This window comes from Parastagonospora nodorum, assembly GCF_000146915.1.
Source record: "Parastagonospora nodorum SN15 chromosome Unknown scaffold_6, whole genome shotgun sequence".
Taxonomy (NCBI): Eukaryota; Fungi; Ascomycota; class Dothideomycetes; order Pleosporales; family Phaeosphaeriaceae; genus Parastagonospora; species Parastagonospora nodorum.
Genome location: NW_001884554.1, coordinates 131,389 through 146,072, shown reverse-complemented (window position 1 = coordinate 146,072; position 14,684 = coordinate 131,389). Strand labels below are relative to the sequence as shown.

Below are 14,684 nucleotides of genomic sequence, written 5' to 3'. Positions count from 1 at the left end.
CTGGAACCGAACCGTCAATTTGGAACCTGACTCGAAACAGCACAACAACGAACCTCAAGTTGCCATTCCATGACTCAATGTCGTAGCCAGCGTAGTGCTTGCAGGTAGCAATCACGCGCCTGTAAGGGTCGCTGTCGTCTCCTTGCAGACCTTTGATCAAAGCTGCGACGTAAGATGAGAGATGATACGGATCTTCTCCGGGTGTCTCTTGGCCACGTCCCCAGCGCGGGTCTCGGAATGGGTTGATGTTGGGAGTCCAGAAATCCAGCCCAGTTCTATCTTGGAATCAGTTAAGCTTGCCACACAACATGCTACACTACACACCGGTTGGCATTGTTAAATACTCTGGCTTCTGTGGAGATTACCGTCGCGACATTTGTGATGAGCTCGTCGTCGAAGGCCGCTCCCATCAAAATTGGCTGAGGGAAACTTGTGCTGTAACTGTATTCTGCACCGGCCTGTTTGCTGAAGTTCGTGTATGGCCCAGCAATACCTGGACATTATTAGAAGATGCCCCATCTGAGTCTGGCACGGCCCTTAAAATACCGTGCAGTCCTTCATTCCACCATTGGTACGGAGGTATGCCAAGTCGCTCCACGCCTCGCGAGCCAGACGTAGTTGCATTGATCTTCTCGTCAAGAGTGTATAGGGCAACAAGCGATTTGGCTCTTTCAAGTGGTGCTGATGCTGTTTAGTATCGCATAAAGAATCTTGTTTTGCTTCGTTCAACATACTCGCTGATTTATCGCATATCGTCACGTTCTTCAGCGGGCCATTGATGCAGTCTGGAAACAGAGCATATGCTCCTCCTGTGGCCAATGACAGAGCCACAAGGTAACGAGAAGAAGTCCACATCTTGGTTCTCACTGATCGCGTTGTGCGTTGAATCAAAGATTCCTTACTCCGCTATCGTCTTATACTCACACAATAGCCGTAGAATCAACCCTCCCCATGCCGCCGAAAGGTTGGTAATGCTTCTCCTCACGACGCGTCTACGTCATGAAGATGCAGTAAGACGGCGTAACAACGGCAGAATCGATCCCGTGGACCCCAGATCATTCGCACATCCTGCAGCTCGGGAAGAAAAACCGGGGCGTCACACAAAATGCTTGTTGACAGCCCTCAATAAAGCCAAGGATGTAAGAGCCGCATGCGGAGACTCCTCAGTGGCGGACTCAACTCTATGAGGGGTCGGCACTAGGTGAATATCGTGTATTTTGACTGGACACAAGTTTAGGCAGAATGCAAAGATCGGCAAGGGTCGCAACGTTAAACTTTCATCCACCCATGTCTGAATGGGAATAACGCAAAGGCCCGGTGAGATATTTTGTCGGATCTCTGCGGAAATGAAAGGTTCGACTAAGAGGAATTGCATTCTACGGATTGAGATTGAAGTAGCAGGGACTTTGCGAGCGCTGTCATCTGCACCGTAAGTAACGAGATGTCATGCACTAGGTTCGGGCGCGCGTTGAGCACGCTACCAAAACTTGCACCCCGTGGATAATTGACCAAAAGTGTTTATGAAGCCCAGTTCGACCTCTTCACAGTCATCGGCATGCCGTCTCGCGGACGTGCCTCGAAAACAAAGGTTTGGAATGCGCGGTCCCCAAAAGTCAGATCCCAGTCTGTCCATCCCACCCTGGGCGTCTTGTTTGGCTTCAGATCCGCACACGTGAAGTCGAAGTCTCTGATTGTCAAAAGCAACGCAATCTTCAATTCGTCCATCGCAAGAGGGCTGCCTAGGCATCCACGTGGACCTCGCTCGAAGGGGCGCCACGCGTTCCGCGGGAAGTCTTCACGCGCAAAGCGATCTGGGTCGAACTTGGTCGCGTTTTGAAAGATCTCGTCGTTCATATGCATAGTCATATGCACTGGCAACACCATTTTTCCTTCGGTCGAATAGTTCTGGCCCTGGAATGCAAGAAACTTCTCTGTCGGATGACCTGCTCGTGCAGTATTGCCGATAGGGTAGAGACGCAGAACTTCCTTAATTACGTTGGTGGTGTATTCCAGTTGATTCAGTCTGTACGGATCGTTTTGTAGCATCTTGTATGTCGCGTCAACACCTTTTGTGAAGACCGCATCGTGCTCCTCGCGTAACTTCTGGACAACTTTGGGATGAACGGAGAGCCTCAATCGTTAGCCTGAGGACCGTTTTGGGGTTCTGAAATCTGCTGAGCTTACATCATCATCGAGTAACAGATGGTGTTCGAAGTAGTCCCTGATCCCGCTGCCAACAGGGTCTTTATTTGGGTAATCGCGTTCTTGAGAAAGGCGGGATCAAGAACTTCCCGGCCTACTTGACGACTCTCTTCAACAAAATCTCGTAGAACAAGATCCATGATACTAAGACCTTTCTTACCGGTAAGATCTGTCTTCTCTTGTACCACGATGTCGAACCGCTTCTTGATCATCTCTGCCAATATCGCATCCAATTTCTTAGCTTCAGTCTCGACGGTTCGCAGTTTGAAAAGGTTGCTGACGAAGTTGTACGATTCATGCGTCTTTGCAAAAGCGCGGCACATGCCTTCCCAATGCTCTAAAGCTGCACTTCCTTGACTTTTTGCCTTCAGCGAGTGACCGAAAGTCGCTTTGCCAATGACATCGAATGTCGTGCGTTGCGTGAGTTGCTCAAGACAAAACTTTTCTCCTGTATCAGCCAGCTTGTCGATCATGGATCGGAACTCCATGATCTCTTCAGCGATCTGGACCGATGTTGGCTAGCTGCAACAGAGTACAGGTTTATGTACTCACTGCAGGTCGCATGTTGCTTATGTGTTGGACGGAGAAGGCTGGTGAGAGCATCTTATGAAGATACTTCCATTGAGAGCCTTCCACTGTGACAATGTTGCCTTTGCCAATCAGTGGATCCACTATGAAGTGTTAGAATGAGCTTAACTATGTTTACAAATACGTACAGAACCACTGTTCGGCCTCGTGTTTGGGATAGTTCTTCGTCACCGTCATGTACTGTGCAACGTCTGGGTCAATCACGATGACTTGACCTGGACTAGCTGGCCATAAATCCAAGTAGAAGACACCCGGCAAGTTGTACTTCTTGGCCATCGTGGTTATGACGGACTGGTGATGAACGTCAGGCGGAAGCTCTGCCATAATCTCTCCCATTAGCTTAAGATGCCCCCAAAACCAATGATGTGGCGGTTTTGGCTTTGGTTTGGTGTTAGTATTGACCATGCGGCTCGTGAAGATCCAGAAATTTGCGGGAGCGTTCCACTGACCACGTCACTGTAGAAGCGTCGCTCCTCATACATTCTCCAGATGAAGTACGCCAAGGCTGAAACGACACCTGCGAGCGCAAACGCTGCCGACGAGAGACCAATTGAGCCCATAACTAAGATATAGAAGACTTGGGTCAGTATTAGGATTGAATGCCGCAAGCCTTTCTCTCAGAAACAGCAGTGATGCTTCGTTTTAAATTGCTATCTCCAGGCCCCCAGCGCAATACTGAACCATACGCGAGGAGCATTAGTGGTAAGCCGCCACAAGTGTGCAGATGCATGGCGCCAGAATAAACCCACCTGGGTAGCTTTGATTGGTAGCACACGCGTGCCAGATTGCAATGAAGGGTGAATGCTCTCGCCCGCTAGCATGCAGGTGATGACAGCTAACTGACTGTGCCACAGAAAACTCGCGCTGGCTGATGCCCTGGAGATTAGCAGGGTGTGCCGTCGCACGAAGTCCAGCAATGCTGCGTATGTGCTTGTATTCCTACTAGGCAAAGTTATGATGCGAATTAATCGTCCTCTCTCATTTCAATAGTTTTTCACGGCAGGTGTGAAATTGTGGAACGCATCAATTCGGTTAGCGCCGAGTCGAAGCCAACACGGAAGGCGTTTAGTCACCGAGAAAGATGTGCAGCGCAGTTGTGCGACCACGACACCAACCACGATCATGTTGCCCAGTATAGCAATCAATTATGGGCCGCTAGGACTATCACGAGACCGCATTCCCTTGGAAGATCTTCGTATGTTTGGAAGAAGCCCGATACTTCAGAGACTGTGGGCACCGGTACTTCTACTAGGTATACGAGCGTCGCAGCTTGAAGTCTCCTATTGATCACAGATTTTCGGTACTTAGGGTATTTCTCCTTCCCTTATCCGACTTCTAGAGGCCCTCAATTGCGTGTCGAGTAACGCAAAGAGCACTTCGTCTGCATGATCGCCTATCATCCAGGAAACGTCATGCGCGAGGACTGTGCGAACATCATATTCTTTCTCCAGAAGGCGGACTTTGGAGATGGTGCTCTTCGCAGCGTCTAAGTCTGCATGAAGCGACATTTTGCCAATGCTGGGCACACAAAATTCGGCGATCTCACACTTTCCATCAAGCAGTTCCCTGTCTACTTAGCACAGTCGTAGAAACCTTTGAAGTACTTACCTCGAATGACAACAATCACTACCGAGACAGACCCAGTGCCCGCTTTCTAGCCTTGCTACCGCCAGACAGTTTCCAGGCATGTGGCCTGGTGCTTGGATGATCCAAAAACTGCCATCGCCGAAGTAATCCATCGCTTTCTCGAAGGGACCAAATTGTTGCCATGGCCCAGACAACTCTTCCAACTTTTCTGTTGCGCGCTCGGGATCGAAGAATCGTCCATCCCATTGTAGATTGATGTCTTTGAGATGTCCTGGCGAGCAGCCAGCTACAGTACCCGGCCCGAAAACGGCGGTGGCGTTGGGAAACACATCACGGATAGGGCGGCAGTGGTCCCAATGTGCGTGACTGGATAGGGTAAGGTTGTTGTCCTTAATTGTCGGTACCATGCATACCTGAAGAGAACAGTATCAATTTGCTCTGCTCTAACTCCCCTTTCCGAGAGCTGCCGCACGATCGTTCTTCGAGGTCCAACATGATTCACCTCATCAAGCATGTATTTGTTCACCCAAGGTGTGTAATTCGAACGATCCTACGAATTGGTGAGTAGAAAGAGCACTAGTAGTATATGTCAGCAGAAAGTACGTACCTCGTCAAGGCCAAGATCCCACAGCATGTGCCTCCCTTGCTTTTCAATGTAGAACGCCCAGTTGTACATACGATACTTGCCGCTTGCCCCCGCATGCACCTTATCAAGGTCACCTATGAAGCTTCCGCCATCCAACAAAGACAGCTTAACATGAGCACGCGTATGCGGCAAGCTGCTGCTTGGTGTCTCCTTGTCTTTGGCCATCTTTCAACAATGCACGCGGTGTTGAGGTGCTGGACGATAGCTTCGGCCGAGCTCGAGGTACCTTGAGAAATCAATTCACTAAAACCCACGAAACGTCACACGCATAAGTCGCTCCGCAAATTGTCAGCGTTCTAGTCTCCACATTTCGCTGTCTTGTTACCATCCTTGTGCGTTGCCCCACTGCACACGAATGAGCCGCGCGGGGTACGGACCATCCGCAATTGCTTACTTAGCGTTCGACGCCATCTAACTGCGCCAAAATCAATTGTGACCAAAAGAACCTGGCCTTGTAGGAAAGCTTCCTTAAGAGTTGACCACAGTCAGCAAAGTCATTGTCTAGGCGCCCCATTCTTTAGCCATTTTCAAATTTGCCTTACATGATGTCTACGACTTTAAAACATGGTAGCTTGGGCGAACTGAAGGGAAACATTAAAGATGGTGTAGCCGAATTTTTAGGATTGAAATATGCAACGTTGAAAGATCGTTTCGCTTCAGCCGAATTGTTGGACAGGTATGGGCCGGGGCCTACGGATGCAACAAAATATGGGTACGGAACATGAACATTGTCGAAGCAACACACTCACGAATTACAGGCCACCGCCTGTATCACCAGTGGGCTCGATACATCGCGAATTTGGCTTCATACAGCATACTCTACCACTGCCAGAAGTGCCCGAGCATTCTGACCTCGAAGGGCTCAATCTGAACATAACCGTCCCAGTCAGCCAAGATGGGAAACTCAAGAGCAGCACCAAGTTACCAGTCTACGTTTTTATTCATGGTGGTGGCTTTGCCGTAGGTTCGTCATGGTATCCGCAATACAATCCCGCTTCAATCGTGAAGCTGTCAGCCAAGCTCGGGAAACCCATCATCGGTGTCACAGTCAAGTAAGTGCCCATGGAAGTATTCTTGACTTGCTACTGAACTATTACAGCTACCGACTTGGGGCTGCGGGTTACATGACTTCCAAAGAATTGCGCGATGCAGGGTACAAGGCCAATAATGGCTTCCACGACCAGCGCACCGCATTGCGCTGGATTCGAAAGAATATTGCAGGCTTTGGTGGAGACCCAGATGAGATCACAACAGTTGGCGAAAGTGCTGGAGGGTGTGAGTAGCATACTCTCGTGCACATACACAGCTACTTACAACCTTCAGTATCCGTGACCATGTTCCTATGCTCCAAGGAACCCATAATGAAGCGTTGCCTCAGCACTGGCGGTGCTGTGTTGCTTTTCGCGCCTTTGCCGCTTGAAGCAGCGGAAGAATCTTACAACACCATTGTCAAAGCTCTCGGCCTTTCCGACAAATCACCCGAGGAACGTATTCAGGCACTCCTCAGTATACCACAAGATGACCTGTGGCAAAAAGTCCCCATGGGCGCACCACTCCTCCCAACAATCGACGGTGGCGTAACAGTCCCCGGCAGCCCAGACTTCGTCACCATCTCATCTCTCGAAGATAGCGAGAGATTCCCCATGCCCGGCCGAAAGTGGTGTGAGTCTCTCATGATCGGTGAATCGAAACTCGACGCCAATATCCTCGCATACATGGGCATGGACAGCCGGAATCCAGGCATCGCACAAAAGTTCGTTGATTCAGTCAACAAGACACTTTCCTCGCATCCCGAAGCCGCAAAGCAGTTGCTCTCATCCTACAACATCACGCCCTCGACCAACGACGACGAAGCAACTCTCTCCATCCTACGCTTCGCCTCCGAAATATCCTTTTACGCGCCCGCTCGCGCCTTTGCACAAGGCTGGCCCGGGAAATTCTTCCTGTACCATTTTAACGAGGGGATCCCCTGGGAAGGCCGATTCCAAGGTGAAGCAGGACATATTCTTGACGTGGCGTATCTGTTCCAGAACTTTAATGAGTTTTTGGATGATAGGCAGAAGGCGGTTGCGACGGCGTATGCGGAGGATTTCATCAAGTTTGTTAATGGCGAAGATCCGTGGACACCGGTCAAGGATGGCAATATGGCGGCCAGAGTATATGGGCCGAGTAGTGAGGGTATCACGATGAAGTTTGTGCCAGATGGGAATCCGAAGGAAGTGGGTAGGGATGAGAGGGTGTTGAAGCTGGGTGAAATGGCGGGTTTTGATAATTTGTCGGCGGCGTTCCAGAACTTCTTTCAAGGGCGGTGAGAGTAGGTTTTCAAGCTACCAGGAAATGATAAATTTTGCTCGAAATGCCGCAACGCCTAATGCTAAAATCACTATGGAGGTACTAGAATTAAATGCTCATCTCTTTCAGATCGTCGGCGACCTTGAATGGCGCCTCGGTCTTGCTCTTGATCTCGTCCACTGTTACGCCCTTCGCGTGCTCCTTGAGCGTCAACCCTTCTATCCGGTCGACGTCGAAGACCGCTAAGTCTGTGATAATTGTCGACACGCACTTCTGTCCGGTGAGAGGAAAAGAACAGTTGTTCAAGATCTTGGGGTTACCCTTCTTGTCGACGTGCTCCATGGTGATAACGACCTTGGTTTGTGTGGGGTTTGCGACAAGGTCCATTGCACCGCCGATACCCTTGACTTTGCCGGGAAGCATGAAGTTCGCGAGATCTAAGACTGTGCGTTAGCATGTTGTGACATAGTGACGAAGATCTGAGTCATGAAGCATACCTCCAAACTGATTGACCTGCATAGCACCCAGCATAGCAACATCGATCCTTCCACTCCGGATCATACCAAAGCTCTCGTGGCTACCAAATACCGAAGCGCCCTTGATCAAAGTGACGGTCTCCTTACCAGCATTGATCAGATCAGGGTCTTCTTCGCCAGGCTTGGGGTATCGGCCCATTCCCAAGATACCGTTTTCTGATTCGAGTACGATCTCGGTGCCTTCGGGCAGAAACGCTGGCGCCGCGAGAGGCATACCAATGCCGAGGTTGACGTACATGCCGTCCTTCAGTTCTTGGGCCGCGCGCTTGATGATACGTTCGCGCTTTTGCGACGCTTCTGAAGAGCCTAGATTTGTGATCAACAAGCGGACCAATCTCAGTACGCGAAGTAAACATACCACCCTCCAGCAGAGCCTTCTTTTGCTCCTCTGGGCTCTTCCAGAATACCTTTCTCTCGATCTCCTTTGCTTCTGTGCTCTTGATCACCCTCTTGACGTAAATGCCCTGCAGATGGATGTCCTCTGGCGCAATCTCGCCATCCCCAACGATCTCATCTGCCTCCACAATCGTCATCTTCGCGTTTTTGCCCATAGCCTCGTTGAAGTTATTTTGCGCCTTGCGGAACTGGCAATTACCGAGCCTGTCTGCCTTTGCGACCTTGACGAATGCGTAGTCGCCGAAGATCGCTTCTTCCATGACATATGATTTGCCGTTGAATTCGCGTGTCTCCTTTGGTGGGGCCATTTTCGCGACTGTGCCATCGGTGTTGTAGCGGACAGGGAGTTCGCCAGTTTGGACTGCAGAAAATGTCAAACATGCTCACTGATGAAATAGCAAGAGAGGCGAGACGTACCAATTGTGCCATAAGCAGCAGGAGTGTAGAAAGCTGGTACACCCGCCGCACCAGCTGCGCACTTCTCTGCAATTGTACCCTGAGGCGTCAATTCCAAGCTCAACTCTCCCTTCAGGTACATTTGCTCAAAGACCTTGTTATCGCCGATATAACTCGCAACCATGGTACCAATCTGCTTTGTGTCCAGTAATTGACCTAAGCCAACACCAGGCATACCAGCATTGTTGCTGACGACTGTGAAGTTTCCAAGATCCTTTCGATCCCGGAGCGCGTTGATGAGCGTCATTGGAACACCCGAGAAGCCAAAGCCACCGACAAGAACGGTAGTGTCTGACTTCATGTCCTTGATAGCTTCTTGCGCGGATGAGACAATCTTGTTGATCGCTGGTCGCATAGTTGTGGTTGAGAAGAATCGTGGTGTGAGGCCATTGCGGCGTGTCGCACTGAACAGGAATTGTCGCTGCATCGTGGTTTTCGTGAGTATCGTAAAGCAATGCCTTGCAAGAAGTCTGAAGCTTGAACTAGAACTGCTCAGATGTGGGACGCTTCTGAACACAAATGGGGGTTGATGAAAGTTGCTGGCGTGCAGAACAGTCAATCAATTAGGAGTGTGCTTCCAAAACTTGGATAACAGCTTCACCCAATTTTCCAAACTTCAATCTCTGTAAATGCGTTGCTGGTCGTGTTCTCCAACTTTTCGGAATGCTCAAAGTGAGCTCCCCACATCAATTGATGCGGGCAGTTTGCATGGTGAGCTAGTACACTTCCAGACCTCCGCGCATGACTGCCGACCGGTTCCGGCTGCTCCACCCGGCACCGGAAAAGTCTCCACCACAGCTTCGGGTGAGATGTGGATGATTATTTAGCCGGTCGAAAGTCGGAAAAGCAGGAGGGTTGGGATATGATTGGCTTGTGTCCGAAGTGAGATCGGACACGTTTTCCACGGTCCTCGCCAACGACCCGGTGTTTGCACATGTCTCACGTGAGGACGTGTTTCGCGACGCGATCAATTCCTAGCTGTGCGAAAGAATCGACGTTTTCAACGTCCAGACAAAATGTTTCATTTGAGTAATTATCATACAAATTGCTATATTCTCGGGTCATTCTATTCAACTCAGTAGAGATCGTGCACGATTTTCTTCACTGTGGAATAGTATTAGCAAGATGACAGCGTTCGGCAGTCAGCAGGTACTCACGATTCGCAAAGTCCTTGTGGTCTTTGCTGTGCAGCGCACGAGATGCGATAGCTTCTTCTTCGGCGTCGCCGGTAGGAACATCGTACTTGGATCATGTCAGTGGCTCCTTAGAAGATAGCAGGTACCTAACTTACAGCTGTCAGAGTAGTCTTATGGCCAAGCCGTTCAACTAGATCCGCAATTGCATCGCCCACAATGTGCGAGTCCTTTTCGTCACTGCCAGTACTCCGCTTGCCAATGTACGGAATGATTCTCGCGATTTGCTTGGCCTCATCCGGGTTGCTCGCCTTGAAGTGCACAGTCGGTGCAAGACTGAGACAACTTGTAATGCCGTGCGGGATACTGTATGTAGCTCCAATTGCGTGGCCAATGCTGTGACTCAATCCGACACCACCAGTGTACAAGAATGGGAAGAGAGACGAATAGCAAGCGAGGAAGAGTTTCGTGCGTACTTCCGCATCTTGTGGGTTGGCCTTCGACTGTGGCAAATATGTGAACAGGTCCTTGATTGCCTCAAGACACATGCGCTTCGTCGGTATTTCAGAAGCGAGTGGGTGGTACATCAATTCCACTGCGTGATCCAAAGACCTTATCTGTAGTGAAGTTAGTATTGGATATCATGATTGGTCGCCAACATCGACCATACCCCGGTACTAGTCCATAGGTTCAAAGGTGTGTAGACTGCAAGGTCGCCATCGTAGACAACAGCTGCATTGCTTTAGCTTCATAATCAAGAAGTCCATGTCAGACCTACCCTTAGGCACAAGTTCTGGATCGCTCACAGCAATCTTATGTTTCTCCTCTGTGGTAAAGCCGGCGTTTTGTGTGGTTTCGGCAACGCTCAATGTCGTCGGTACAGCAATGCTAGGTATCCATTTACCGGTTTCTTGGTGAATGTTGTACGCGATAGCCTTTGCGGAGTCAATGGGGGAGCCGCCTCCTATTGCGATCAAAACGTCGCAGGCAGATTTTGACATTAGTGCTGTCGCTTCACGGATATCTTGAATCGGCCTGTGATGAAGTCAGTGGATTCGTCTCAATCGCCTCGTCACAACGTACGCGTGCTGCCCAATTTTGCTGAATGTACCACCATGGGCAGGACCCAATGACTTTTCGATGTTCTTGATAACCGGAGTCTTCTCATACAGCGATCGACCAGTGATGATAAATCCTTTCGTTCCGCCTAACTCCGCGATCACGTCTGAAAGTTGTTGACTCGTTCCTGCATTCTGTCAGGATTTGATGGGTTTGATACATTCTACCGCCTACCGTTCCCGTAAATCATGAGCTTAATTGGCGAAGCTCGGTAGACTCCTTTGACGGTCGAGTCGACACTGCCATTCTGGTACTTGTTTGGGAGTGCCATGATTGGGTATGTTGCAAATTGTCGATAAAAGTCGTTGTGAAAAAGTTGCTTCAAGATTTTGAGCTCTCTAGCATAGAGCATCGCGCGGTCTCAGCAAGTCCGTCATAGTGGAGGGGTAGCTCCGGCATCGCCCCACACAAGTACAGTACCTTACGCCAGCCCCGCCGCAGGCCTGACCGTAGCTTCAAAGCGGCAATGCTTGCATGTGCTTGACCATAGCGCGTGAGGAGCCATACCTTCTGGAAAATGTCGTGGATATTTGATTCGATCATCTTCATCGAGAATGGCAGCTTTCAACAAGGTGGCGCGCAACGTGTTGCAAAAGAGCCCAAATGATGTTGTCTTGCTTTCAGCTGTACGCTCGCCAATCAATCGTAGCTTCAAAGGCGGATACAAAGATGCACATCCTGAGGATATCTTGATGCCTGTAAGGAAGCATTGGAGGACGAGATGGGCACCAAGCTAATGATCAACAGGTTATGAAGGCTGCTGTAGAGCGAGCGCAAATTCAGAAAAGCGATGTAAACGATGTCCTTATCGGAAACGTACTTGCAGAGCTGGGTTTTGCGAAGACGGGTCGAATGGCCCTCAACCACGCTGGATTTCCCAACTCGACGACTTTTCACACTGTCAATCGTCAGTGCTCCAGCAGTCTGCAAGCTATAACCCACATCTCGCACTCTATCATGGTCGGTCAAATTGATGTTGGACTTGCTGGCGGCGTGGAATGCATGTCACGGAACTACGGATCTCGCGGAGTCCCGACCGATGTTTCGCCCACTCTTCTGGGATCCACGGTCAAAGATGCCCGTGACTGTCTGATGCCTATGGGCACCACTTCGGAAAATGTAGCAGAAAGATATAAGGTAGATCGAAAGAGCCAGGACGAGTATGCTATACGTAGCCATGGCCGTGCAAGTCGAGCACAGAAAGAGGGTCGTTTTGACTGGGAGATCACTCCCGTAACAGTGCCGAGAATAGACGAGGCTACAGGGCAACCGGCAGGCTATGAAGTGAGCAAGGACGATGGCATTCGGCACGGATTGACGTTTGAAAAGGTCTCAACGCTGAAGCCGGTGTTCGGAGAGAACGGGAAAAGCACAGCTGGGAACTCCAGTCAGATCTCGGACGGAGCGTCGTCCACTATTCTGGCCCGACGTTTTTGGGCAGAAGACCGCGGACTCCAACCACTTGGCCGCTTCGTGGGTACACAAGTCAGAGGCTGTGCGCCGGATGAGATGGGCATCTCTCCAATCTATGCCATACCAGCTTTGCTGAAGTGGGCTGGTGTGGAACTCAAAGACATTGATATCGTTGAATTAAACGAGGCATTCGCGAGTCAAACCATCGCATGCATACGCGAGCTTGGTCTGGACGAGGAGAAGGTCAATCCAAATGGCGGTGCAATCGCCCTGGGCCACCCCACAGGCGCGACTGGGGCTCGTCAGACAGCGACCCTGTTCGGTGAGCTTCGGCGGCAAGACAAGGAGATGGGCATCGTCAGCATGTGTGCAAGCACTGGCCTTGGTGTGGCTTCGTTGTTCATCCGCGAGTAGAATCAATAGTATTGGATGCCGTGATTATGACACTGGTGTGAGCAAACACGAGAGTGACGCGTTGCTTCATTAGCTTTCATCCTAACCTGCTTGGGCCAAGCTTCGTGCACTGTCCATGCGAATGTGCCCCGACTTTGCTCCCCACATGCACACGATGCAACACACCGCACCAAGTCCCGCCACTTCCACCATGCCGGAGCCGGCAATGCCTAGTAAGCTGGGCCAGCTGTTGTATATGCTCCAACCTCGCTTTCGTCATTCTTGGTGAGAGCTGCCTGCATCTTGTGCTTAATCATGTTCCTCCTACGCCGTGTTCCGCGTCGTGCCATTCCACGCTTTCCAGTCCAACAACAGCGTCGCGCCCTTGGAAGTGTGAGTGCTATCGACTCTGCCATCTTCCGCACTCTGTTTGGTACCGAGGAGATACGAAAGGTCTTCGACGACAGGGCTTATGTCAATCGCTGCGTAGATGCAGAGACAGCTTTGGCAAGAGCCCAGTCAAAATGCAACGTGATCCCATCTCATATTGGGGAACTGGTCACGACGAAGGCAAATGAGCTGGAGCTGGACTTCGAACGTTTGCGACGAGAGACAGAAATCGTTGGCTACCCTATTTTCCCTTTGATACAACAGCTGTCCGCATCGTGCGGCGAGGAGGCAGGACGTTATGTACATTGGGGCGCGACCACCCAGGACATTATGGATCTAGCGAGTATGCTGCAGATGAAGGAGGGCCTGGAGATTGTTGAGCGTACGCTCCGGTCTGTCATCAAGAATCTGGAGAATCTGTCCAGGAAACACCGAGACACACCAATGGCTGGTCGCACGCATTTGCAACATGCGCTTCCAATCACGTTCGGACACAAGTGTGCAATCTGGCTGTCTGGCTTCCAACGACATCTAGAGAGACTTGAGGAGCTCAAGCCTCGTGCATTGATGGTCCAATTCGGAGGCGCTGCAGGTTCGCTAGCCTCTCTAGGCTCCGGGGACGATGGTATTCGTGTTCGCAAAGAGATGGCAAAGGACCTGGGACTTACAGATCCTCCGATCACATGGCATGTCGCGCGCGATGGTGTAGCAGAAATCACAAATTTCCTTGCGCTCGTCGGAGGAAGCTTGGGTAAAATTGCTCTCGACATCATTATCATGTCGTCCAACGAACTCTCCGAGGTTTCAGAACCCTTCGTACCTCATCGCGGCGCATCTTCGACTATGCCACAGAAGAGAAACCCTATCTCCAGCGAAGTGATCCTAGCAGCGTCGAAGATTCTGCGCTCTAATGCAGGCCTTGTGCTTGACGGGATGGTGTCTGACTTTGAGCGCGCATCGGGACCATGGCACTTGGAATGGGTTGCGGTTCCAGAGAGTTTCGTCATTGCGGTGGGCGCACTTTATCAGGCTGACTTTGCACTGGCCGGGCTTGTTGTGAACCCGAAACAGATGCTGGACAACCTTTACTCTACGCGCGGGCTTATTGTTGCTGAAGCAGTGATGATGGGCCTCGCTCCGCATCTAGGCCGAGGAAAAGCGCATGATGTGGTCTACGAAGCTTGCAAAGAGAGCATCGAGAACGACACAAGCTTGTTAGAGGCTCTACAAACACGGAGCGAGATCACCGAGAAGATTTCAAGTGAACAGTTGGCTTCTTTGTGCGACGCGAAGAACTATCTTGGCTCCTGTGGGTTGATGGTCGATGAGGTATTGGCAGCGTCTAGATAATGTACATAGTCCCACTCGTACATCAGCACGGCATTATCAATGTCTCCATTTCACCGGTACCACAACCACTTGTGACCCAACAAGCTGTACATCTTACCCGCAAAGGAGTGCACGCTGTGGTGATGATTACATCATCGCAAACCAAAAATAAGGTTTTTCGTAATGCTGGGCGAGACTGGCCGG

At 50.6% G+C, this 14,684-nt stretch overlaps 8 protein-coding genes across 8 annotated transcripts; 4 read left to right on the top strand and 4 right to left on the bottom strand.

Annotated features, from left to right (window-relative positions):
- Positions 1-1,518: 1,518 nt before the first annotated feature.
- On the bottom strand, positions 1,519-3,066 carry SNOG_04157 (hypothetical protein; the record flags this gene model as incomplete). The annotated part of the gene is made up of 4 exons (XM_001794531.1): positions 1,519-2,131; positions 2,185-2,705; positions 2,755-2,873; positions 2,919-3,066. The coding sequence occupies 4 exons, from the start codon at positions 3,064-3,066 to the stop codon at positions 1,519-1,521; spliced, it is 1,401 nt and encodes a 466-aa protein (XP_001794583.1).
- A 69-nt stretch (positions 3,067-3,135) lies between these two features.
- SNOG_04156 (hypothetical protein) lies at positions 3,136-3,363 on the top strand (the record flags this gene model as incomplete). The annotated part of the gene is made up of 2 exons (XM_001794530.1): positions 3,136-3,180; positions 3,253-3,363. 2 exons carry the CDS (start codon positions 3,136-3,138, stop codon positions 3,361-3,363), a joined length of 156 nt encoding a protein of 51 aa, XP_001794582.1.
- A 731-nt stretch (positions 3,364-4,094) lies between these two features.
- Positions 4,095-5,188, bottom strand: SNOG_04155 (hypothetical protein; the record flags this gene model as incomplete). The annotated part of the gene is made up of 4 exons (XM_001794529.1): positions 4,095-4,356; positions 4,399-4,743; positions 4,791-4,927; positions 4,985-5,188. 4 exons carry the CDS (start codon positions 5,186-5,188, stop codon positions 4,095-4,097), a joined length of 948 nt encoding a protein of 315 aa, XP_001794581.1.
- Positions 5,189-5,731: 543 nt separating this feature from the next.
- SNOG_04154 (hypothetical protein) lies at positions 5,732-7,335 on the top strand (the record flags this gene model as incomplete). The annotated part of the gene is made up of 3 exons (XM_001794528.1): positions 5,732-6,075; positions 6,123-6,298; positions 6,347-7,335. The coding sequence occupies 3 exons, from the start codon at positions 5,732-5,734 to the stop codon at positions 7,333-7,335; spliced, it is 1,509 nt and encodes a 502-aa protein (XP_001794580.1).
- Positions 7,336-7,423: 88 nt separating this feature from the next.
- SNOG_04153 (hypothetical protein) lies at positions 7,424-9,130 on the bottom strand (the record flags this gene model as incomplete). Its single annotated transcript, XM_001794527.1, has 4 exons — positions 7,424-7,752; positions 7,813-8,157; positions 8,210-8,608; positions 8,665-9,130. 4 exons carry the CDS (start codon positions 9,128-9,130, stop codon positions 7,424-7,426), a joined length of 1,539 nt encoding a protein of 512 aa, XP_001794579.1.
- Positions 9,131-9,778: 648 nt separating this feature from the next.
- SNOG_04152 (hypothetical protein) lies at positions 9,779-11,226 on the bottom strand (the record flags this gene model as incomplete). The annotated part of the gene is made up of 6 exons (XM_001794526.1): positions 9,779-9,807; positions 9,861-9,945; positions 9,995-10,431; positions 10,615-10,871; positions 10,920-11,061; positions 11,130-11,226. 6 exons carry the CDS (start codon positions 11,224-11,226, stop codon positions 9,779-9,781), a joined length of 1,047 nt encoding a protein of 348 aa, XP_001794578.1.
- A 283-nt stretch (positions 11,227-11,509) lies between these two features.
- SNOG_04151 (hypothetical protein) lies at positions 11,510-12,782 on the top strand (the record flags this gene model as incomplete). Its single annotated transcript, XM_001794525.1, has 2 exons — positions 11,510-11,653; positions 11,703-12,782. The coding sequence occupies 2 exons, from the start codon at positions 11,510-11,512 to the stop codon at positions 12,780-12,782; spliced, it is 1,224 nt and encodes a 407-aa protein (XP_001794577.1).
- A 294-nt stretch (positions 12,783-13,076) lies between these two features.
- Positions 13,077-14,501, top strand: SNOG_04150 (hypothetical protein; the record flags this gene model as incomplete). The annotated part of the gene is made up of 1 exon (XM_001794524.1): positions 13,077-14,501. One exon carries the CDS (start codon positions 13,077-13,079, stop codon positions 14,499-14,501), a length of 1,425 nt encoding a protein of 474 aa, XP_001794576.1.
- Between the last annotated feature and the right edge of the window lie 183 nt (positions 14,502-14,684).